Source organism: Eurosta solidaginis, chromosome 2 (genome assembly GCF_040869045.1).
Source record: "Eurosta solidaginis isolate ZX-2024a chromosome 2, ASM4086904v1, whole genome shotgun sequence".
Taxonomy (NCBI): Eukaryota; Metazoa; Arthropoda; class Insecta; order Diptera; family Tephritidae; genus Eurosta; species Eurosta solidaginis.
Genome location: NC_090320.1, coordinates 269,250,731 through 269,276,211, shown reverse-complemented (window position 1 = coordinate 269,276,211; position 25,481 = coordinate 269,250,731). Strand labels below are relative to the sequence as shown.

General features: G+C 36.5%; 1 protein-coding gene across 1 annotated transcript in view; it reads right to left on the bottom strand.

Moving 5' to 3' along the window:
- Positions 1-25,190, bottom strand: part of Myo28B1 (Myosin 28B1) — a 35,821-nt gene extending 10,631 nt beyond the window's left edge. The window contains 6 exon segments of the mRNA XM_067767942.1: positions 977-1,353; positions 1,417-1,558; positions 3,686-4,831; positions 5,037-5,104; positions 5,107-5,302; positions 24,488-25,190. Of these exon segments, the coding sequence (XP_067624043.1) occupies positions 977-1,353; positions 1,417-1,558; positions 3,686-4,831; positions 5,037-5,104; positions 5,107-5,302; positions 24,488-24,511 (1,953 nt within the window). The 5' untranslated portion in view covers positions 24,512-25,190.
- Positions 25,191-25,481: the final 291 nt, after the last annotated feature.

Here is a 25,481-nt window from a genome sequence, read left to right as displayed (position 1 = left end):
AAAACATAATAAGTGAAATTCAATTATTATAAGCCGGTGTTAAGCTCATGAATTCTTAAATATAAGTATAAACTGAACACACCATTAAACAAACATACATAAATATGTACAACTGAGCCCGAGTTGACAAAGCTTCTCATTCGCAACGAAGAAGAACTTTACAAAAAACAAATCTACATGGCACACAAATCAATATAGAGACAGAATGTTTCAATTGTGTTGTTAGTGTAGAAATGAGAAAACCTGAATTAAGCATGAAAACAAATACCAGCAGGATGGCCTAGTGGTTAAAGGCTACTGCAGTTTCACCATGTGATTCACGGTTCGAATCCCGGTGAAACCTTTGATAACATTACAAAATTGCCTGATGATGATTACGTTGGCGGTTTTCGAAATGGTCCATCGCAATATGCCAGTAAATGTTTCTTTCTTTTCAGTTTCTCTTAGAAAAACATAATATTGAAATTCAATTATTATAAGCCGGTGTTAAGCTCATGAATTCTTAAATATAAGTATAAACTGAACACACCATTAAACAAACATACATAAATTTAATTTAATTCGAATGAATTGAATGTAGATTTGTTTGAATGATTAAATTAGAATAAACTATATATTGGTAAAGAAAATCGTGTATATCGCAAAAGTAGATTTCGATTATTTCAAATTAATCTTGTTGAAAGAGATACAATTAATGCTGATTGGATTCATTAAGATTACTTTATCTTCCGTTCGATCAAATTAGATAGTAATTCTCTTAAAAGTTCATGATAGAAGATGCTTAGATTATGTAAGTTAAGATCTTGGATATAGCTCCTAAGAGTTCGATTGGACTTTATTTATGAATATCTTTGATAAACTATTTAGTATTCAATTAGTTGAACTCGATTTTGTTTAGTTAGATTTCACATTAAAATCTTAAAGTGTTTCAATGGATTATAGAAATCATAACAAGAATTTTTTTCACTTTACTCACATTTGCTTTCTTATATTCGTTTGGTTTGATGCAACGTACAAAAAACGGATGCGCCGCATAAAGCGTACGCATAAGTAAATCCAATGAGTTACGAAATTTGAGCGATACGGTAAACTGTTTTTTAACTGAATCAAACGGTTGTTCCATAGGAAAGATATCTACAAGGAATTTGTTTTTAGATTTTCCAATCATTTCACGCAAGTCCATGCTGAACGAATCACGATTTTTCTCCAAAAAACCATATGGATTATACATCACCACGCCAGCATAATGACGTATACCAAACAGATATGTTTCCTTATTCGATTTAGGTTTAACATAAATTGAGCGATTACCATGTTGTACATTAAGTTTCTCCAGAAATGTGTAATCGGTGCCTAGGAAAAAAGAGATATACACGTTTAGTTTATGCTTATTGAGGCATATCAGTTTTTGATTACCTTTTGGAAATATTGACTCTTCGTCAATGAGTGACATAATATTAACAGATTTCATGCCTATTAAGTCTAATATGTCTTGATTATCGTTAAAATTAATATGCTTCCATTTAATGTTTTCTTGTTCATATTCGGCTTGCTCCATCTTACCATGAGGAATTATAAAAAAGTAAAAAGTAGTAGTAATAAATCTTGCCGTTTCAGAGAAATACGTGATATGAATTTAGTACATGGCATGTAGTCTGAGACACCTCATCTGAAGACTATGGCTAAAAAGATTTACCAACTTTACAAATAATAGATTTCAAAGGGAACAGTCGGTTTACAAATATTTTTTCCAATCAGGTAACGCCTGATGTAACCATTCGAGTTGATTGTAAATTGAAGATAAACTCCACATTAAGAAGATATCGTTTCGCCTAGGCACAGTAGACCAATGGTCGCAGTGCGATACTCAATTAATAATCTATCTGTTATCTATCGTTGGCGGCCACCGTGTTGTGATGGTAGCGTGCTCCGCATACCACACCGTATGCCCTGGATTCACACCCCGGGCAAAGCAACATCAAAATTTTAGAAAGAAGGTTTTTCAATTAGAAGAAAATTTTTCTAAGCGGGGTCGCCCCTCGGCAGTGTTTGACAAGCGCTCCGGGTGTATGAAAATCTCTCAGTGAAAACTCATCTGCCTTTCAGATACCGTTCGGAGTCGGCATAAAACATGTAGGTCCCGTCCGGCCAATTTGTAGGGAAAATCAAGAGGAGCACGACGCAAATTGGAAGAAAAGCTCGGCCTTAGATCTCTTCGGAGATTATCGTGCCTTACATTTATTTTATTTTTTGTTATCTATCGTTTCGCCTGATTAGGTGTACTGATTGGGGCGAAGTTTTTTTTACCACAATTACAGCAATCATTGGTCTAACGGCAACAAAACAAGGTTTTGAAACTCTTCGATAGATATTATAAGCCATATATGTATGTTCGCATACCGTAACGATGGCCAATAAAACACGCAAACATTGTCTAAAAAAGTTTGTATATATTAAGATTAATGAAGGAAACTCGTCTCTTTTAGAAGAGCCAGAAAGAGTTTGTCTCCTTTTTATCTTTTTGAACCATTCCGTAGGTTAGCATCAAATGTATTCTAAGACTTGGTCTATTTGTAATTTAAAGTTCTGACCTGACAGCTGAGCCATTCTTATAGGCGGAAGTTTCAAAAAGACGTTCTTCCTACTCATCGCCATTCCTACATGTATTGTCACTAAAAGGACCTAGTTTACATACATTTGATGTCAAAAGACAGTGCTCTTTGAGTAAGCCCATATTTTGGGCTGCAATCCGCACATCTAAAATTGTTAGAGTTGCACATGAGCTGCCAAATTTCGCAGCCGGCGACTCAGTATAGATACACGTTCCTTCCAGATCCAATTCATTCTAAAATGTACCGGCTTTATATTCGTTATATTTTCTACACTTCAGGATGCGCTAGTAAACTAGGATTGGTTGAAGCTGGAATGCAGAGTCTTCGAGTTAGTTGCCTTTGCAGTTGGACTTATCAGGATTATATTCCTGGACACCACTACGGTTTGTCAAGCTTGCTACAATGGAACTTTTTTGTTTCCGACCTCCCAGGACTTTACCAGTAGCGCTTCTGTGAAAATTCTTTCCAACGAGGTTATTTCGAAAATATAATGAATTGGAAATAGAAAGTGAGGGTCCTAGTAAGGGCTGAGGCCTCTCACCAAGTGTCATACACCACTTTTTAAAGATGATAGTTAATAGTCGTCAATTGATTGCCCGGCGAAGCGCTCTGCACGTGGGTTAAACTACTAAAAGGCTTGTATCTGTAAAACGGATAGCAGAAATCAACGCCGATCTCTGAAGATCAACACCTTCCTCCCCTTCTCCCGTAGCAATGAATATCATCTTGATTATACATATATCCGGTGGATATTGCGGCAAGTGCGGCTGTGGTCCTGGCAATAATGAATCGTGATACGGTCAACATCGTTTAAACGGTTGAGCACAAATTAGTGTTGTTAGTTCTCGGCCCAAATAAACGGAATGTGTTAGTTTTCCACTCTGGGAACTGAAATGTGTTCTCGCGAAGAACGGTCTTCTGCTGAGCCCACGATGTGCCCATTAACTTAAAAATTTTTTCCACCCCAACTGGTTGACTTCTTAACGCAGAGTTAATTTGTTGTTGTGCGAGTGAGCCTAATGAGGGCCTAATAAATCATCTATTAAACTAAAAAAATATATATATTTACTCACCTTGAAAATGTGTCTCACGAAAAATTGTTGCAAATTTTCATTCGCATAATTTATACACAATTGCTCAAAACTATTGTTTTCAAAGTTTTCGAAACCAAATATATCCAACACGCCAATAGTATTCAGCGAATGTCTTAACTTATCTTTCGTATCGATTGTCTCGTTTATACGTTGTACCATCCGTACAAAAATTGCGCCATATAAAGACTTAGCAAATGCATCCCTCCCCTCAATTGTTGTTTCACATGAGAGACTCGTCACGACACGCTCACCATGCACGAATATCGTTTTACGTGTCAACGCAACTGCAAGCGCTTGCTTTGTCACACCTAACAATGTGGCCACACGCTGCAAATTCAATAGATCTGCAGCCTCTGTGGCATCAATATTTTCAACAACAATCGCCTTGAAATGCATATTTCCCAAATGTAAAATTGCAGCTAGTAAACTGAATATGCTCCATATTTCATTTGGTTTGAAAGAGAGCACATTCATTGCAGCGCATATACCAGCGAAATCTTTGGCATCGTCTTTACCTTGTAGCTGATGAGCACCGCCGACACCAGCAGCATCACCCTGTGCCAAATAATAATATTTCGTAGGTGAGCGTTCTAATAACTGTAAACGCGTAAGTTCAGGTTTACTCAAACCAGCAAGCAGACAATAGAAAATGTGATAATTACGTTCATCACGCGATTGTGCTACTATGCGCGATTTCTCTAACAAATATTGTTCTATTTTTGCACCCTGTATTATGCCGCCATCTGTGAAGCGTATTTCGATGTACTTGCCAAAGCGTGAGGAATTATCATTACGTATTGTTTTTGCATTACCAAAAGCTTCCATAATCGGATTGGCTTCGATTATTTGCTCTTCGATCCATGATTGCTTGCCGCTGATTGCAGCCAAATATTGTAATATGAGTTTAGTGCTCTCTGTCTTTCCAGCTCCTGATTCACCGCTTATCACAATGCATTGATTCATGCGGTCACGCTTGAACTGCTGAAACGCATTATCGCTGATGGCGAAAATATGAGGCGGGAGTTCGTTAATTTTCTTACCGCGATATTGCGATATTTCACGATTTGTGTAGATTGGCAGCGCTTGATAAGGATTGATGGCAATAAGCATGGAGCCGGTGTAGGTCTGGAAGTGGAAAACTATTAAGTAAATATCGATACATATCAACATCTGCTTCATAGTTTACTAAAAAAACTCCACCTTCACTTTTCTTCCTTCCATTCATTTCTTTTCCTATTATCATCTACCCTTTCTTTTTACCTTCCCAGGACGAGTTAAACTTGCCTTTCCCCTCTAACCATACGTACCCATACATTATTTTCATACTCACGTATATTAACTTTTTCGCATAACGCATTTCCAAATTCCGCAATATCGCATATTCCTGCAAATCACCAATGTGATCATATCGGCGACACCTTGTTGTGATGTGATATGCATCGCTTTAAGTACATCATCCACAGACACCCAATATTGTATACCCTCATCATTGGCAATGAGCGTGCGAGTCTTTTCTGTGCGTATAACTCGTGCAGCGAACGGTATAGCAAATTCGTTATCAACGGCATTTTGTGGTCGCACCCACACACATTCGCCCTAAGAGAGAGAAAGTAATGACTGATAGGCGAGTAATTGAGTTACGAAAGGTTTCTGAGTTTGTATTAATGTATGTAGAAGTATACTGTATTGAGAAGGTCCGAAATTGTGTTATCTATATACGTGTTGATATAAATGCATAAAAGCTTCACAATTTTTTTTCTAGATTTTCAGACAAATTTATCTACTGACAGTTTGGAAAGGATACAACCAATGAAACACGTAACAAGTAGTTAATCGGGGGGGGGGGGGGGGGGGGGGGGGGGGAAAGTAGCTTCTCATATGCTTGCGGAGATAACACGAATAAATTTTCGTTCCAATTGGAACAGCTATAGGAGATTAAATACTAAAGTATATAATATACATATATATGAAATAGTTGAACAACTCATTGCGCTGTTACAGGACATTATGCTATTTTAATGATATTAGCACTTGAAAGTTTTCTCATAACCTCTTGCTAACATACTTCCACCGTTTTCAAGTTAGTGCTTTCAAAAGCGGATGTAATGTAGGTTGCATTTAAAGACCACTGCCGTACCCGGTTCCACAACTATGATCACTACTGATTAAAGGGCCAGTTAAACTTCCTTAACCCTAACGCCATAGTCGTAACCATACCCATATCGATAACCATTTCCATTGTGAACAATTAATAGTGACATAACCTTTAACCATGACATTTTCATAAAAATGAAGAAAACGCAACAAATTACAAACATGTTCCACAAAAAATAAGTCTCTTAGTCAAAACGTATCCGAAACAATAAATAAAATCTACGAAAAGTTAATAAATTATCCAACTCAAATATTTTTAAGGTTATGGATATGGCGAAAAACCAAAAACCAAATGGTTGGCTATGATATGGTTATGGCTTTAGCATTATGGTATGGCACCATTAATCGATTACATTGATTTCCAGAAGGTTGGTTCGATCAGCTGTTTTATTTCGTTATTGCTAAGTCACCATTAATTGGCCCTTAAGTAATAATCACCCCTATTATGGTTGCCAATAGTGAGAAAATTAGTGTTGATCCTCATGAATTGTATCGAAGTTGTGTTGACGTGACGTGACGAAAAATTTATCAACATAGATTTTGGTGACGACAAGCGCTGCAATACGAAATTCGGCTATTAAAAATTGGTAAAATAAGCTTGTTACGCGTTATTTATTTATTTTTAATTAAATTTCAGGAAATGGGTAAAAATAACCAACAACAACCAATTCACGAAGCTTTTTGCAGAATTGGAAAAGCATCCAACCCTTGCCCAAGGGTTTAACAGGGGGCAGTTGCAACAAATTTTAAATAAATTCTTTATATTTTGCCCGGAATGGAGAATTTTGATCTAATGGAAATCAGCAATTATAGTACTAAATTCCTATCAATTTAAAGTGTCAGACCTTTGGCGCATCTCTTTTCTTTGGAGAAATAACATCTCCTTGCACTCGTCATCACTCGAAGTTTCACTGTCCGATACGAAAAACATTTTAAATCACAAATTTTACACTTATTACCAAATAACCACTGAACAAATTGTAAATAAACAATTGTCAAAAGATGGTAGACGTTGAATAATATTTAAATATAACTGTATTGATTTACGTGTATAATAGTGTACAGCGGAATCATTGAGTCTAAGAGTCCAATGTTACCAAACTATTGAAGCCCGCCTGTAAATATTCCATACAACTTGGATTAAAAACACATAGCGCATACATATGAATAAAAACTCTGTATAAAGGAAATAGCAAAAAACAAAGAAATACTTATACACAATTTACAAAGCATGCTGCGGGGAATTCGTATGGCTGAGTGAATAATATGAAGTATGAATATTGGAGAATTCGGGTTCAATACTCAGTTCACGAAAAGCTAGCTGATGAAGGAGCTAAATTCGGAAACATATCCTAGTAAATTTTGTAATGTTTGTTGAATTATTCATATGTACAAATGATTGTAAACCAATCATTAATAAAATTGCAAAACATTAACATACTGCATAGTACGAGGAGAAAATTAGACCCCCAGCGGGTTAGGGGGTTAGAATATACCCGCGGTAGGTATGCCTGTCGTAAGAGGCGACTAAAATACCAGATTCAAGGGGTTGTATAGCGTAAACTTTTCAGGTAGCCAGCGCAATATATAGCTTCTCCAAACCCAATTGTCAACCTCACCTTCGAGCGGCGAATCCCATTTCACTAACAGACGAGGTTCTGGCGACCCCAAGCTCCTAATGGAACTTGGGGGTGGGGAGGGAGGGATGGCCTGAAGGTTTAATGTGGCCATATAAATCGTTCCCGAGATGGTCGGGCTAGCACCTTAAAGGAGCTGTGTTACCGGAGCGTACCGGATCTGTATCCGGCAGAGGACCATCAAATCGATAACACTCCCCAAAGCCTTCGGGGAGCAACCTTATCACTACAACAACAACAACAGGAGAAAATTAAGATACTAGTTCTAAAGGAGATGGAGCAGTGTGTACAAGTCCATACAAATCGTAATGTTCCTGATTGTCATTCATTGGCGAATAACCTATTTGCGCCTCCGCCCAAATACCAGAAATGGGGTTAGTGCATTAATGTACCAGCCTTCACTCACAGTTGAGTGATAATGCAAAAAATATCAGCCTCACTCAGATATGGTGAAAAGTTTTTCACTAAAATTTAAAACTTGGCAATGAAAAGCTTCAGCTTCAAAATTTAGTGCACTACCCCCAACTATGCCAAATAGGATAGGCAAAATCCATTCTAATAAGAAAAGACGACAACCTGTCAAAAACACCGTGCTATAAGGTTAGCTGGTGTATTCCCACGGGCGTTTGTCTTATATCAAACGGCTCTTCAATGGTGCGCCGGGTTTCGGACACGCTATGTAAAGTCGCACTGCAATTAAAATGAATTAAAAGACTAAGAAAATGAGAAAACAAAAATTGTGCTTCGCGAGTTTAATGTCAAGATGAGCAAAAAAGGTTACCTTTCCACACAGTCGGAAAATTCCGCATCCGCAAAGAAACCTCATCTAATGAATAGTGGCTTACAGATTCCACTAGCACCCAAAACATGGAGAAATCCATGACTAGATTTAAATATGAACCCATCTATCAAGCTTCATTGTTGTCCATCGACAGCATGCAATGAGATCAGCTATGTTGCGAAAGACGGGTGGCTTGTTGTCAATGTTTTACACTGAAATAAATTGTTGATTCTTAATTGATAGCTTATGATAGAATATTTCCTTCACCCTTAGAATACCAATGAAAACTGTTTAACCTTCCTATACTCGCGCATTGGTCTCTGAGACCGACGAAACACATTTTCGTAATTATTTTTATGCACGAAAATCTGGAGAAGCAGAGCTCTATGCTAGCTGTCGGATTTGTGACTTACTTCGTTTTAGTGCACGCTGTGTGTTCGTGCGAAGCGTACGTGTTGTAACATTTGGCGTGAATCGGTCCGTGAGACCGACGCGAGTATTTAAGAAGAATTTCAGATTTTATTTTTGTTTTCCTATTACTTAAGAAAAATATCTCAAATTTGAAGACTGATTTGTGATAGACTGAAAGTCTGTAAAATAATTAATAAATGAAGTACTATTCACACTATTTGTTTCATCATGCCCTAAATTTTAAAATAATTATAATATTAAAAAAAAAGTATGTAAAAAAATATATTGTAGGGGTATGAACTATCGGTCTGTGAGACCGTGCGCGAGTATAGATGTTACAATAATTGGCGCGGGTATAGCAAGGTTAAAGTAAGCAATGTGACCAGGGAGTGTTGTTGATATGACAGAAGTTTCTGTGGCACCATGGCCAAAATAGCAAAGAAGTAAGCGCCGTGACCGTTAGTTTCTGTTTAAAATTAGCTAATGCATTTGCATAATGTTGGCAATTGTTCGCTGTTAAAACCATTCAGTTCTTTGAACCGAGGGATCAGTTAGGTCGATTGAGGATATGTAATTTGCAAATAACTCGGACGAATTAACCGTAATGAGATTAAATTCCGACTTTCTGTCAAGAACAAAAAAACCCGATTTTTATTTAACTAGCGTTATTTATTTCGGTGTAGATTCACATGCTCATCAGCTCATCGATGAGCTGTATGAGCTGTACGCAGACATCAACATAGTCCAGCGAATTAAAACGCAGTGGCTGCGCTGGCTAGGCCATGTTATGCGAATGAAAGATGACGCTCCAGCCAAAAAAGCGTTTCTATAGGAACCCGCCTATGGAAGCAGATGTAGAGGGCGGCCCCCACTTCGCTGGAAGGACCAGGTGGAAAACGATTTAAACTCCCTTGGTGTGACCAATTGGAGCCGGTTGGCAGAGAGAACGAGCGACTGGCGCGCCTTGTTGGACGGCCATAACCGTTTAAACGGTTAAGCGTACATTAAGTAAGTAAGTAAGTAGATGCACATGATTCTGGTTCTCTGCAACGACTTGGATCTCAATCTTATCGCAGCTAAATTTCCCACCAGCCTATGCACGCTTAAAAAATACCAAAGACAAAAGAAAGCTGGACATCGAAAACCTGCAACCAGTTCTCTGAGAGCTCAAGTCAACCCGATAGCATGTACATTTCTAGAGCAGTGGCCACCAAAACTGTGGCTGTGTTAGTACTAAAATCATGTAGTAGTAGTGGTTCATTTGTTGATAAAAAAGCGATGTGGTAGGACACATGCACGCATGTTTGTTAAAATTCAAGAAATAATTGCTTATGTCTAATATTATGTCTACACGGTACACGATTTCGGTTGTATGATTTCGTAAATTACATTCCTGTCCACACGATTATGCTTCTTCTTTTGCATAATTTCAAATGGCATTTGTTTTCGCTTTTTTTCCCACAGCCGAATTAAAACGTTCATGATAAACACATATGTATGTTTTTGAAATTTGACAGCTAGTACGGGCAGACCATCCTTTATTTTGTGTAAATTGTAATCGACCACAGAGTCGCTCTGTAAATTGCACATAATTTGGGTCCAATTACGATGAAATTAAGAAGAATTTCTAATTTCGTTTGACAGTTTTAACATAACGAAATTAGCTAATTTATACCTAATTTCGGCTGAAATTAAGAAAGAGTCTTCCGAAATCAACTTGATTTTGGTGCCGTGGAGACATAGTATAATGAAAAATTTAAACCAAAGAAATTGTTATCATTAAAACATTCTTCGCATGGGAGTTTGTTTACAAAATATATTTTTGGAAAAGCGCAAATATACTATAAGCTCTTTTGATGTTGCTACTCTGTTTATTCAGCGACGACTAAACGAAAGAGAATAATAATATGTGTGAAGTGTGCGTGAAAAATTATTTCGCTAGCTGACGACTAATGCTCTAGAGCACATCGTATTGCCACTATTAAAAAAATTGGTATCCGGTGATCACGAAAAACTACTTTTACAATTAAGAAAGAAAGCTCAATTGCAACCGAAAGGGCGTGCGAACGCTCCTGTGAATTGAAGATGAAATCCGGGCATCTTAAATGATGAGAGACGTGAGTGCGAAGAGCTTGAAGATCTGTTAGGAAATTAGAATTGCGCATGTAAAATCTTACATATAAAATTCTACGATATACGAGGTAACATTGACACAGTTCCGAAAATCAAAATCCAGCCGATAAAAGTTTGTCCATGCGTGGTCCACCGCGGCTTGCTTGGCAGTGGTTTCGCAAACATTAGGAACGAATTTCTGTCACGAAGAGCTCCTGAGTGAAAATACATTTGCCTCGCAGATGTCGTTCGGAGTCGGCATAAAACATGTAGAATCCGTTCCGCCAATTTGTAGGAAAAATTAAAAAAGAGCACGATGCAAATTGAAAGAGAACCTCGACCTAAATCTCTTCGGAGGTAAACCGCGCCAAGTCTTTATTTTTTAAAATGGTTTATACTTTACAAAACGACAACAAACAACTTGCAAATATTAACACCTCATACAGCAACTTCTGTTTGAATGCGTATAATGCACTTACACCAATTTCAAATTAAGTTCTGCTGCTAACTTAGTATTAGTGCCTATTGCTTCAGGGTATAATATTTACATACTGTGGTATTGCTCTGTATGTAGTAAAGTTAAATAAATATTCTGCTTGCTTGGATAAAACATAACTACAAAATTATTAATTGGTTTTTAATCTTCCATATTATCTGTGTCGGTAGACAAACAAGGAAGGAATTTAAAGTATTTAAGTTTTTTGATAACACTGGTCGACGGCCAAAATTTACCAGAGACGCCGTTATGAAATTCGTATGTAAAACCACCCCCTGATTTCGAAAATCGAGTTCATTTTTGATTCTGTGGTACCGTTTTTTAAAATATTTGCAATTTACCGTTATTCGAAAAAACTAAAAAGATGGCTCCCTTTAATTACGTATATCTCACGAACGGGTTAAGCAATTGCAATTGTTTACATAATCGGAAAGAAGATAAAATTTGGTATAGACGTATCATACATTGTTTTTTGCTCAACCAGATAGTTTTCGAGATATTAGCTTATAATTTCAGATTTTTGTTTTTTTTTTATGAAAAAATATGAAAAAAATTACTTTTTGCGAGGGCAGCATTCCAAAACCACAACCTTTTTTCCAGATATTTTTTCTTTACGTAAAGCTCTGTTTAATTAGAAACAAGTAAGGAAGGTTAAGTTCGGGTGTAACCGAACATTACATACTCAGTTGAGAGCTATGGTGATAACATAAGGGAAAATAACAATGTAGGAAAATGAACCGAGGGAAACCATGGAATGTGTTTGTATGACATGTGTATCGAATGAAAGGCAATAAAGAGTATTTTATGAGGGAGTGGGCCATAGTTCTATAGGTGGACGCCATTTAGGGATATAGCCATAAAGGTGGATCAGGGTTGACTCTAGAATGCGTTTGTACGATATGGGTATCAAATGAAAGGTGTTAATGAGTATTTTAAAAGGGAGTAATCTTTAGTTCCATAGGTGGACGCCGTTTCGAGATATCGCCATAAAGGTGGAGCAGGGGTGACCCTAGAATTTGTTTGTACAATATGGGTATCAAAAGAAAGGTGTTAATGAGTATTTTAAAAGGGAGTAATCCTTAGTTCCATAGGTGGATGCCGTTTCGAGATATCGCCATAAAGGTGGACCAGGGGTGACCCTAGAATTTGTTTGTACAATATGGGCATCAAACGAGAGGTGTTAATTCGTATTTTAAAAGGGAGTGGGCCTTAGTTCTATAGGTGTACGCCGTTTCGAAATATCGCCATAAAGGTGGACCAGGGGTGACTCTAGAATGTGTTTGTACGATATGGGTATCAAATTAAAGGTATTAATGAGGGTTTTAAAAGGGAGTGGTAGTTGTTGCATTGGTGGTCGCATTTTCGAGATATCGCCATAAAGGTGGACCAGGGGTTACCATAGAATTTGTTTGTACAATATGGGTATCAAAAGAAAGGTGTTAATGAGTGTTTTAAAAGGGATTAATCCTTAGTTCCATAGGTGGACGCCGTTTCGAGATATCGCCATAAAGGTGGAGCAGGGGTGGCCCTAGAATTTGTTTGTACAAGATGGGTATCAAAAGAAAGGTGTTAATGAGTATTTTAAAAGGGAGTAATCCTTAGTTCCATAGGTGGACGCCGTTTCGAGATATCGCCATAAAGGTGGGCCAGGGGTGACTCTAGAATTCTTTTGTGCAATATGGGTATCAAACGAAAGGAGTTAATGAGTATTTTAAAAGGGAGTGTGCCTTAGTTCAATAGGTGGACGCCTTTTCGGGGTATCGCAATAAAGGTGGACCAGGGGTGACTCTACACTTTGTTTGTACAATATGGGTATCAAATGAAAATTGTTAATGAGTATTTTTAAAAGGAAGTGGGCCTTGGTTCTATAGGTGTTCGCCTTTTCGAGATATCGCCATAAAGGGGGACCAGGGGTGACTTTAGAATATGCTTGTACGATATGGGTATCAAATGAAAGGTGTTGATGAGTATTTTAAAAGGGCGTGGGGCTTAGTTCTATAGGTGGACGCCTTTTCGAGATATCGCCATAAAGGTGGACCAGGGGTGACTCTAGAATGTGTTTGTACGATATGGGTATCAAATGAAAGGTGTTAATTAGGCTTTTAAAAGGGAGTGGTGGTAGTTGTATATGTGAAGGCGTTTTCCAGATATCGACTAAAATGTGGACCAGGGTGACCCAGAACATCATCTGTTGGATACCGCTAATTTATTTATATATGTAGTACCTGCCAAGATTTTAAGGGTTTTTTATTTCGACCTGCAGAACTTTTTCATTTTCTTCTACTTAATATGGTAGGTGTTACAACCATTTTATAAAGTTTTTTCTAAAGTTATATTTCGCGTCAATAAAACAATCCAATTACCTTACCATGTTTCATCCCTTTTTTCGTATTTGGTATAGAATTATGGCATTTTTTTCATTTTTCGTAATTTTCGATATCGAAAAAGTGGGCGTGGTCATAGTCGGATTTCGTTCATTTTTCATACCAAGATAAAGTGAGTTCAAGTAAGCACGTGAACTAAGTTCATTAAAGATACTGTGTATAAAAACTTGGCGAGGCATCAACCGATTTCGCCCATTTTCACAGAAAACAGTTAACGTCATAAAAGACGTCCCAGAATCTTTGATATCGATTCTCAATTAATTTCATTTGCTGATGAAACCTTTCGTCATGTTCGTCACTTTCGTCGCCAAGATTTGCCGGAAAAAAGCTCAAATGTGAATGCAGAAAGTGAATTTTTAAGGACATATTTACGCCTGGAAAGAAAATATTAGTTGGGTAAACAAGTTATAGAATTTTGGGAAATTAATTTTAATAAGCCTTTAATATTTACCCATAATTATTGATTAAATCGTTCACTATCTGCTCGTAGTTAGGGCTTTTGTGTCTACCGAGAAAAGAAGCAACGACCTTTTCAAAGGATTCCCACGCTGCTGCCTCAACTGGTGAGAGTAGTCCTTTGAATTGATTATTGTTGATCAACTTTTTTATTTGTGGTCCAACAAAAATACCTTCCTTTATCTTGGCTTGAGAAATATCTGGAAAAATTGTTTTCAAATAGTCGAATGCTTCGCCTTCTTTGTCCAAAGCCTTAACAAAGTTTTTAATGAGACCGAGATTGATGTGTAAGGGTGGAAGTATGATTTTCTCTTTCTTGACAAGAGGGGTGTATTTGATGATATCCACACCAAAGGTAAACTCGACTCTTTCCGGTCAATCCTTTCTGACGTAGTGGTCCTTACGAGCTCGGCTATCCCACTTGCAGAGGAAGCAGCAGTGGTTGGTGTAGCCACTTTGTAGACCGCATAGCATTGCAACTACTTTGAGATCAGAACATATTTTCCAATCATGCTCTTCATATTTGATAAATTTGAGTAGTTTTTGCATTTCCTCGTAGGTTTCCATTGTATTTACTGCATGTGCGATCGGGATAGAAGGCTTTTTGTTACCAATATGCAATAATACAGCCTTAAACTCAGTTTATTGCTGTCTATGAATAATCGCCACTCTTTTGAATAATATGTTTGACCAAACTCTTTGAATAAACCAGGAATTTCGTTGCAGTAGCATATACTGCCTTTCTTGGTATAGTGTTTGGAAAATGGTTCGTGACGAGTTCTACAATATATCACTTTAATATCGGATGACACAAATTTAAATTGTTGCATACGAGAAGTGTGGATCTTGGCCTTTTCCTTGGATAGTTCCAAATCTCTTATCCAATTATTAAGTTGTGCTTGTGACAGAACGTTTCTCTCGTTTCCCATGCGAAATTTAGTACAATTTAATTCCCCGCACTCAGATATTACTGTTGACAATGGAACTGGATCCGCAACTGCCTTTGAATGTAGTACTGGTAATGTCACCGTAGGTACGCTGGCATAGGTTAATCTTCTTGATCTTCCAACGCCAAGTACTTTTGTTTGACAAATATAACACTCTATTGAATGGCAAGTAGGTTCTCTCCATATCATTGGTGTATCAAATTTTATTTGTTGTCCTGATTCCAACTGAATCAATTCTACTCGACACGATGTACACAAAGTGTTCGGTGTCCATGGTTTTTCAGCATTTTTAGGTTCAATGCCAAAATACTTGGAGTATAAAGTTTTCATATGATCTGAGAACACTCGTCGTCGCCTTATGATAGTATATTGGCCACACATGAAACAGAACATATTTGGATCTTTATTACACTCAAATTCTCGCGTCCTTTTACTCATTTTATTTTTTTTTAATAAATCACGATTTTGAAATTTGACTTATGAACTGAACTATCTCCGGCGATCCTTGCAGATGTTATGAAGTTTCAAGGCGCATTAACTCATATTTATACTCGGAACAAGAATAAAATTGAAAAAATCAAATCTTACCTAGACAGAAAGGTTCCTTTTTATACGAATCCGGGAAAAGAAAATACTACCTGCTTTAGATGTAGGCTTTAAAAATTTTATGTGTCTTATAATTTTGAAAATCTACCTACATACTTACCCACCCATAAGTGACGGAATTAATGTTTGTAACTACATGCCTACAGCAGGTTTCCAACCCAATCACTCTTCCTATGGTGTTCGTTTATCCGGATAATATCCAATTTGCACTTTATACCTTTAATATATGTATGTATACATACATAGAAGTTGCGCAACCTGGGTATTTTTATTTGATCGCTTATAATTTACGTAGTTTTGCATCGATTTTCTTCGATGATAGCTTATCTTTTTTCTAATTAAACAGAGCTTTACGCAAAGAAAAAATATCTGGAAAAAAGTTGTGGTTTTGGAATGCTACCCTCGTAAAGAGTAATTTTTTTCATATTTTTTCACAAAAAAAAAAAAAAATCTGAAATGATAAGCTAATATCTCGAAAACTGTCTGGTTGAGCAAAAAACAATGTATGCTGAATTTATAGCAAATTTTATCTCTTTCCGATTCCGTAAACTTGTTTGCAATTACTTGACCCGTTCGTGAGATATACGTAATTAAAGGGAGCCATCTGTTTCGTTTTTTCGAATAACGGTTAATTTACAAATATCTCAAAAACGATACCATAGAATCAAAAATGAACTCAATTTTCGAAATCAGAGGGTGATTTTACATACGAATTTCATAACGGCGTTTCTGGTAAAGAGAAAAAGTTGAAATTCGTGGTCCAGTGTAATTAGTGAAAAAATTAAACTTATTTTCTTAAGTCAACGAGGTTTTAGATAAGTGTTTAGTTCAAAACATAACTAAGAGTTACTAGAATAGATGTTTAGAGTTTTTTATTGACTAATTATCGGTTTACCGTCTGGGACAGTTTTTCGCAGTTTCCCAGATATTCTGAGATATGGCGTCCTTTAAACGAGTTTTGAAATAGTGCTTTTGGAGAAATATTGTCGAGACATAGCGTTTTCGAAACGACAGCCAAGATGGCACGATGATCCCCCCACCAGTCGATGTAATATCACTCGACAAATCAAACCAGACTCTTCTGAATAAAAGTAAGACTTCCGATTTAAGAATATTGGAACCGTATTTAACTTCTACAAATAAGAACGGGCTCACCTTAAATATCTGAATTGTTAGAATTTCGTAGCTACTACAAATCATCCCTGCAGTCAAACCAACTAGTTCTATACTAGATGAATACTAGTTTGCCAAAATCCCAACTAACGAAAGATGATGTTCTGGGTCTCCCTGGTCCACATTTTGGTCGATATCTCGAAAACGCCTTCACATATACAACTACCACCACTCCCTTTTAAAACCCTCATTAATACCTTTAATTTGATACCCATATCGTACCAGCAAATTCCAGAGTCAGCCGAGGTCCACCTTTATGGCGATATCTTGAAAAGGCGTCCACCTATAGAACTAAGGCCAACTCTCTTTTAAAATACTCATTATCACTTTTCGTTTGATGCCCATATTGTACAAACGCATTCTATAGTCATCCCTGGTCCACTTTTATGGTGATATCTCGAAAAGGCGTCCACCTATAGAATTAAGGACCACTCCCTCTTATAATACTCATTAACACCTTTTATTTGATACCCATATCGTACAGACAAATTCTAGAGTACCCTGTTCCACCTTTATGGCGATATCTTGAAAAGGCGTCCACCTATAGAACTAAGGCCCACTCTCTTTTAAAATACTCATTATCACTTTTCGTTTGATACCCAAATTGTACAAGCGCATTCTAGAGTCCCCCCTAAGGACCACTCCCTTTTTAAAATACTCATTAACACCTTTCATTTGATACCCATATCGTACAAACAAATTCTAGAGTTAGCCCTGGTACACCTTTATGGCGATGTCCCTAAATGGCGTCCACCTATAGAACTATGGCCCACTCCCTCTTAAAATACTCTTTAATACCTTCCATTTGAAACCCCTGTCATACAAACACATTCCAGGGTTATCCTGGGTTCATTTTGCTAAGTGGTTATTTTCCCTTGTTTTGTCTCCAAAGCTCTCGGTTACACCCGAACTTAGCCTTCCTTACTTGTTTATTTTATATTTATCTTAAAAATCGTTTGGGTATGTACATCTGTTCACTATATATTTATTATCTTATACATCCGATTATTTGGAGATTACGAACGGGATAAGATTATTGTTCAGCCCCATTCCTGAAAGGTATGAAGACAGTCCCGTCCTCACTTGTTTATATTTATTTACACGATCGCTGCGAAAGTGTATACGCATGTTTTTTGTGCAAACCGGAACTAAAAGTTTCAAGTGGTGAAAACCCATGTGGACACTTAGTTCTGTATATTAGAGTAGGAAATCCACTAGGATTTTGTTCCTATTTGCTTCTTTTCTGTTTTTACTTTCAGCCGCCCGCCGCTCCAGCCTTGGTACCTAGTCTGCAGATGAGCGTGGTGACTTCCACGATTGGTAATATACATTCATAAATCTTGTTTATTCTATTTTTTGTTTCTCTGTACACATTTTTTATTTTTATTATGTTACATACTTATACAATTTAGTTGATCACTGCTAGGAAATACTCACGACACTTTCTGAATTATAATAGGTGATATAGGTAAACGGTGGTATTTTAAGAGGTTTAATTTTTCATATTTAATTTCTTTATTCTAGTTTTAATTTAATTAAATTTTAATTAAAGTTTGTACCAATCCCACATTTTGAATTGTAAAAAAAAGGTGGCCCCTTAATAAGTTTATATATTTTTTTCAGATTTCTTATATTTTTGTTTAAGTTTTTTGAATTCAGAATTAGATTAATATTGACTATTTTGGTTCAGGGTAGCATATAAGTTTTATTTAAAGATTGTGAAAAATAAATTCGAGTTGATAGAAAAAAAAATTATTTATTTCAAATTCGTTGGTTGAGAAGTAATAGCAAATATGCAGGTTTAATTATCTCCTTGTGTTAGTGTGGGTGTTGCCCTTGCGGCACACTAGGAATGAGTGAGGTGTTGCTACTAGACTGACAGACCATGTATCAGGCCCGACTTTAGACTTTAACAGACGGACGAAGTCAGGATAAGAGAACTCCACTCGGTTATCTGAGTCAAAGTGGAGTTCAAGCTTGTTCATGCCTCATGAACAAGAGGGGTGGGATGACTCCACCTGACACGGCCTGTCTTCTACCGCTTTCCTTTTCTTTTTCTCTTCATTGCTTTCATACCCTTGTTTTATTCCCTTTTATGGTCCCTGTTTATCCACAAATAGGCATGATAATTCTAATTTTGTTTTTGTAACTGCGGGTCGATGGAGGTGGAAAGAACCGCGCCTCAACGCCGACGAGCCTCAGCCGGGCTACCAGCATGCCAACCTGCCACCCTCCTCGCCCCGGACCAAGCCATTACATTACAGGCGTGACCTAGCGTAGCTATTTCCCGACTCAGTATGGATTAAGATTAGAACCTCCTGATCGTACTGTTTACGGAGATGTTTTGTTATTTCCCCTTGGAGTAGTGCGCGGTGGTTGACTGTGTCAAAAGCTGTTGACAGGTCAAGTGTCACGAACACCGTCCCATGATGGAGTTTTGGTTGGTTTCTCCAAAACGTTTGTTTTCATAAATGTAGGTTGATATTTTAACCTTAATTTCTTGCTGGGACGCTCATGCTCTCACTCTCCCTAACGCACGCATTTAAATTTTTTCGGACCATGAACTGTAGTATGAATAACGCCACAAATTTTAGTCAATAAAATATTCAAAAACTTTTTAAAAACAAAATTGGTACCATCCAGTTATCAAATAATATTGTTTTCAGTTTATTAATTAAAAAGAAAATTTTCTCGTTTTAATGAATATTCATAAACTAACTTGTATGAATAATAACCTCAAAAATCCCTAGTCACTGAACTAGAATGTTTGCTGACTACTTTGGTTTTTGACTGCAGAGATATTACGTGCTGGATGTTTTTGTTGTGAAGTACTTTATCTTCAAATCAGATTATAGCAAAGCCCACTGTTTATAAGTTAAAATGGGTAGTGGGAATTAGTTCACGTGGTTTCATTTGAGAGAAAGTGCCTTTGTTATTTTATACCGCACTCTAATATTCATATCTGTAAAGATTAGTAAGTAGTAATATTTACTAAAAAACTGTGGAAAAGCGAAAAGGCTTAAATTCTCGTTAAAATAGGCTTTGCGTACTTGACATTAAATCAATGAGCTCTAGAGCCTCTATAGAAGCTCTTATCAATGTGACATTAACAAGGGAAGCGAGATAGTTCAATATAGCTACTGCAAATTCTTCAAGTAGATAACACTTGAAAACCATGGCACCATATTCAAAATAAAATAGGTTTTAAATTTAGTTGGAGCTTTTTTGACAGATAGCTCATAGACAATTATGTCAAAAAGCTGCATCTAAATTTAAACCTATTTTATTTTGACTATGACTATGCGCCCATAAGTATATCGAAGACTTCCCAAATTTTCAGTTATTTAAAACTAGCGCTGCCATTTGAATAATTTTTCTATATATCAAGTTATTTGTAGATGGCAGGGAAGTGCAAATATTTCGCATAACTTAATTTGCTAATTATCTAATTTTTGTTTGGAATTTGATACTCTTTTGAATATTGCAATTAAGCAAATGTTTTATTCCGAAATATGAAATGATTCACTCAATAGCGAAACAGTACCAACAACAAATAATTACGAAACATTAAAAATCTGAAAATAGAAGAAAAGCAAAACGAAAACAAATATATAAAAACAAGTCAAGGTGCGAAATTAAAACGCGTCAAATGATTGATAATTAGCTGAGATCTACGAGCTGTGATAAAAAAAATTTTAAGTGTAATGGCGTTCTAGACAAACAAATTAAAAACTTCAGCATTTTTTTACGAAAGTGAGTAACTGATTTGAAATTTTTGGAGTTATTTGCAATAAAGATTCGTTGTTAACGAATAGTAGAAACAGATTTTTAGGAGAACAAATTTATTTTTAGGGCATGTGCACTAGGGTGGTGCAAAATAAGAATAAAGTGAGTGTAAACTGTGACTTCTCAGTTATAGCGGTTTTCAGTCTTGTCAACTAATGTCAAAAGAAAACTTGTTTGAAGCTGAAAAATGAGTTTGAAGGGGCTGGATTCAAAGAACTCTAACTCAGAATTTTACTCAAGAACTCCCTTAATTTTATTATTATTACTACTGTTTAGGTGTGAACCTTAGACTACTAAATACAATTCATTAATACAATTAATTACTTAATTCTATTGAATATGCTGTCGGAATGTCAAGTGATTTCGATCAGCATATGTATTTACTAGCATGACAAACGGATGAGTCTGTGAGCCACCTTTTTAAGGGATGTTGGAAGGGACCCGTTTTCAATTCTCCTGTGCTTCGCTTCCAGCATAAGGTAACAAAATTTTTAACATATGTATATTTTTCAATTATATTGGTATTTTGTGCTGCCGGAATGTACGAGTCTACGATCAACACAGCTAAACATGAATTGGGATGTTGGAAGGAACGTATTTCCAATCACCCCCCCCCCCCCCCCCCCCTCCCTCTCTTCCGACAAACTTTGTGTAGTAATGACGCTGTCTGAATGCATGAAGATTCCGATCAGCACAGCTCAACATATAATGGGAGATTGAAAAGGACTGAAGGAAAGGATTGATGATATCCCACCCTGTTCCAACTTTTGTTTGGCCTTATTTGCGATATATGTACATTTTATTATTTTAATGCTGTCGGAGTGCAAGTGATTCTGATCAGCAGCAGCAAATATCGGCTGAAAGTACCGAATTCCATTATAGTTAGTTGTTGGAACACTGGAATGACAGGTGCACACCGATTTTCTTTTCTTTAGTGCCTTGTGCCTTTGCGTGCTCCAGTATCAGATATGTCATGCAAATATTAAGAAAAAAGCTTCATCTTATTGGAAGAATTAAACTTTTTTAAAGTGTTCAAGTTACTAATACTTTTTATGTGATTAGAAAGTTCATTGAAATATTCGTGACCTCTGAACTCGATTGGAAGCCAGCCGATCTCAGCGTGTTCCACATTTTTAGAATTTTGGACGGAAAGTTCCACTTGGTCATATTAAATCGTTTCCAAAATGATCGGGCTTGTATATATATGGTTCTTCATTGCCGGAGCGATCACGTACGCTATATTCGGCAGAGGACGATCAACATCGATAACACTCACCAAAACCTTCAGGGAGTGTCTTAATTGCTACAACGTAAACTAAACGTAAATATAAGATACATATAGGAGAAATAAATAAGCAGCTGTTCGCGAAAAGCAAAAAAATAAATAAATGTAAGGCGCGATAATCTCCGAAGAGATCTTAGGCCGAACTTTTCTTCCAATTTGCCTCGTGCTCATCTTGATTTTTCCTACAAATTGGCGGGACGGGACCTACATATTTTATGCCGACTTCGAACGGCATCTGCAAAGCAGACGAGTTTTCACTGAGAGCTTTTCATGGCAGAAATACACCCGGAGGGCTTGCCAAACACTGCCGAGCGGCGACCCCGCTTAGACAAATTTTCTTCTAATTGAAAAAACTTGTTTATAAAATTCTGATGTTGCTTTTTACCCGGGGCGTGAAACCAGAATCTTCGGTGTGGATGGCGGAGCACGCTACCATCACACCACGGCGGCCGCCATTGGCGAAAAGACCTTATGATAAATATGCGAACGAGGCAACAGAGAGTATAAAAACAGCGTAAGCTGAGGAAAAGTTAATGAGTGAGATTTAAACACGCTGTAAGTGAAATACGCGATTATTTTAATTGTGAAGCACTGAACAGAAGAGTTGTAAATAAAGAACATTTCGCCATACCGAATATTTGAGTTATTTATTCGACAGTTCAGCGATTCGAACGTTAACAGAAACTGCAAAATAATCAGAACTTCTTAAGATTCGCTACAATATGAAAACATTAAAATTCTTTCTTAATTTTATTGGATTTTCCCGATGTACACATTCACACGTATTGTTGATATGTGATTAAATCATTCTTAGCATTAATTGTATTTATGTACACATACAATACAAGTTATTTTACTGAACAAATAAAACTGATTGGGTTTATTGTCCTTTTCAACAAACAAAGCATTTGCCACCTGCTAATCAACAAAATTAAAATATTATTTTATTGACGCTCATACGTTTCGTTAAAACAACTGAATATTGTAAAAAAATAGGAAGTTATAAAGTTGAAGTTTATTGTGGTGGATTGCTTGGGCGGGCTGCTTCGTTTTTAGTTGATGTTTTATTGGAAAACCAGGGCAGTATCATGTTGTAAGATCACGTATCGCAAACCAATTTCAATCAAAATATAAATATGAATCTGTCCAGCTTTTCGTAAAAATGATAGAAGATTAGGAATACAATAAGTACTTGAAGCCACTATTTCACACATTAATTCAATCCCAATTGCCATTTTAGTGCTTTTGCGATTTAAAAAATTTAATTCAATCACGGATCGTATAAAGCAATACGAGCCCAGATAAGGCCACACAATTTTTCAAACACACACCGTTAAAAGTTTGAGCCTAAATCTAAAACATTTTTGTACTACATATCGACTACGTTATTTAAACTTTTTCTGATAGCGTTTTTCGAGATATTCCACTTAGCAGTCGATATGCGACCAAACCAAGTTTCCTTTGAAGTTTTGGTTATACCTGTTCTGAAAATGAGTGCGCAGAACTGGGTTTATGGGAGGTGGTCTGCTTTCGAACCAACGTGACCTGAATTACAGTAGTGTGCTCTGCTCATTGAGCTAACAGTTCATATGTTTAACAAAATGTTGTTTTCAAGTTTATATTTTAAGATTTCTTAAACTTTTTGGCTTTTGTCTCAAAACAGTTTTGACGTTTCCAGTTCAGGTCAAACAAGGTTGATTAATTGCTTAAATCGATGAATGGTTTAAACTTTTGGCTCAAAATTTTGGCTTGGCATTACTACGTGTATTACATATTTCGGAACATTTGAACATTTTGGGATGATCTCGAGAAACTATTTCGGTACACTTTTGGGGCATTTTTACTATCTCTACTTGATTATTTAAGGATCATTTAGAGACTATTTCAAAAGTATTTACTGTTTTGGGATCACTTCGGGATTCGTCATTTTTATTGGCTAAAAAGGTGTTCCCAAATTGGGACAGTGGCTACGTTTGGGTAGTTTTTAGAGTCGGTTTAAAAATTCAAATCTTTCTAAGCATTCTTTGTTACCCAGTTGCTTCTATTTAGACACTTATTAACATTTATTGCTTAGATTATGTGCTATATTTGTATAACTGGTGATTCTTTACTTTAGCCCACAGCTGCCAAAACTCATCCAAATATCGGGAAAGGTGTAAAAGGAAGCGTCTTAACAACAGTATTAATAATCCGAAGGCGGAAAATAAAAACTACCCCGAAATCGGGGGCTGGATCTATAGTTTTTTTGCGCGGAACAGCATACTGCGTTGGCGCCCTTCGGACGCGCTTATAAAAATTTACCCTAGCCGGTCCACCAATGGGGTGGAATCAAAATAATATCCGGATAAAGCGATGAAACTTGGTAGGTGGGTTGATCTTATACGCAGAATAGAAAATTAGTAAAATTTTGGACAATGGGCGTGGCACCGCTTATTTTACAAGGAAGGCAATTTAAAAGTTTTGCAAGCTGTAATTTGGCAGCTGAGTATGTAATGTTCGGTAACACCCGAACTTAGCCCTGCTAATTTTTTTTTTTACAGTAGTTCTACTTACATGCTCTTTTGGGGATCTACTCATTTTGTAAACTCTTCGTTGATCATCGGCACAACTCTGCTTCTGAATAAATTAAGCATAAAAGCAACGGATTTTCAATAAAAAAAAATTCTTTCTATATAACTCGATGATCTTTTTTTTTTTTGGTTTTAATCACTGCAATCGATATGATTGTATATTTTAAACTTAATAAATATTATATTTTTTTGTTAATTTTTGTAATATTTTCAAATAAATGGTTATAAATTAATTAAAGAATACACTTCATAGGTATGTGTTTGGTATTCCAGAATCTTATTATTATTTAACTTATCATCGGTATTTTTCCAAGATTTCATCCATATTTATTTTCCGAATCACATTTCCGAAAATATGCTAATTTTTTTGTTCATTTCTTAGGTTGTAAAAATCTTTTACAAAACTATTTGCGCATTCACTCAATTTGCTTTCTGTTAAAACAATTCCTCTTTTGATAACAAAATTTCTACTTTCACTGCGGTTATTGAACGATCACATTTGTATAGCTTAACGCAATATATGATTTATACATACATATATCTTTTCAAATATATTACTACGTATATGTACATATATACCTATGTTCAAACAAGCGTTTATGTTTGAGCGCGGCAAATACCGCAGTTTTGTAATTAATACTTTTCCGCGGACCGTTCAATTTCTTATCGATCCACAACCGTTAAAACCTCGCACACTTTTAATGTTACCTCAAATAAGAATGCGTTTAATTACTCGCAAAATTTTAGTGAGAACTCACATGCCCTACATATCTACCCGTGCTTATATCAGGGGCGTAGCGACGCGGGGTTTTGGGGGTTTAAACCCCTCCCCCCTTGCCTAAGGCTCATTTGATTTTTTATGTCCTTACAATTCAAATATTTGATGTTTTTTTGTCTATTTTAAAAAATTTCTTTATAATTCTGCTACGTATTTACTTTGTTGGTGATATTATATTTTTAATATGCAAGCATATGTA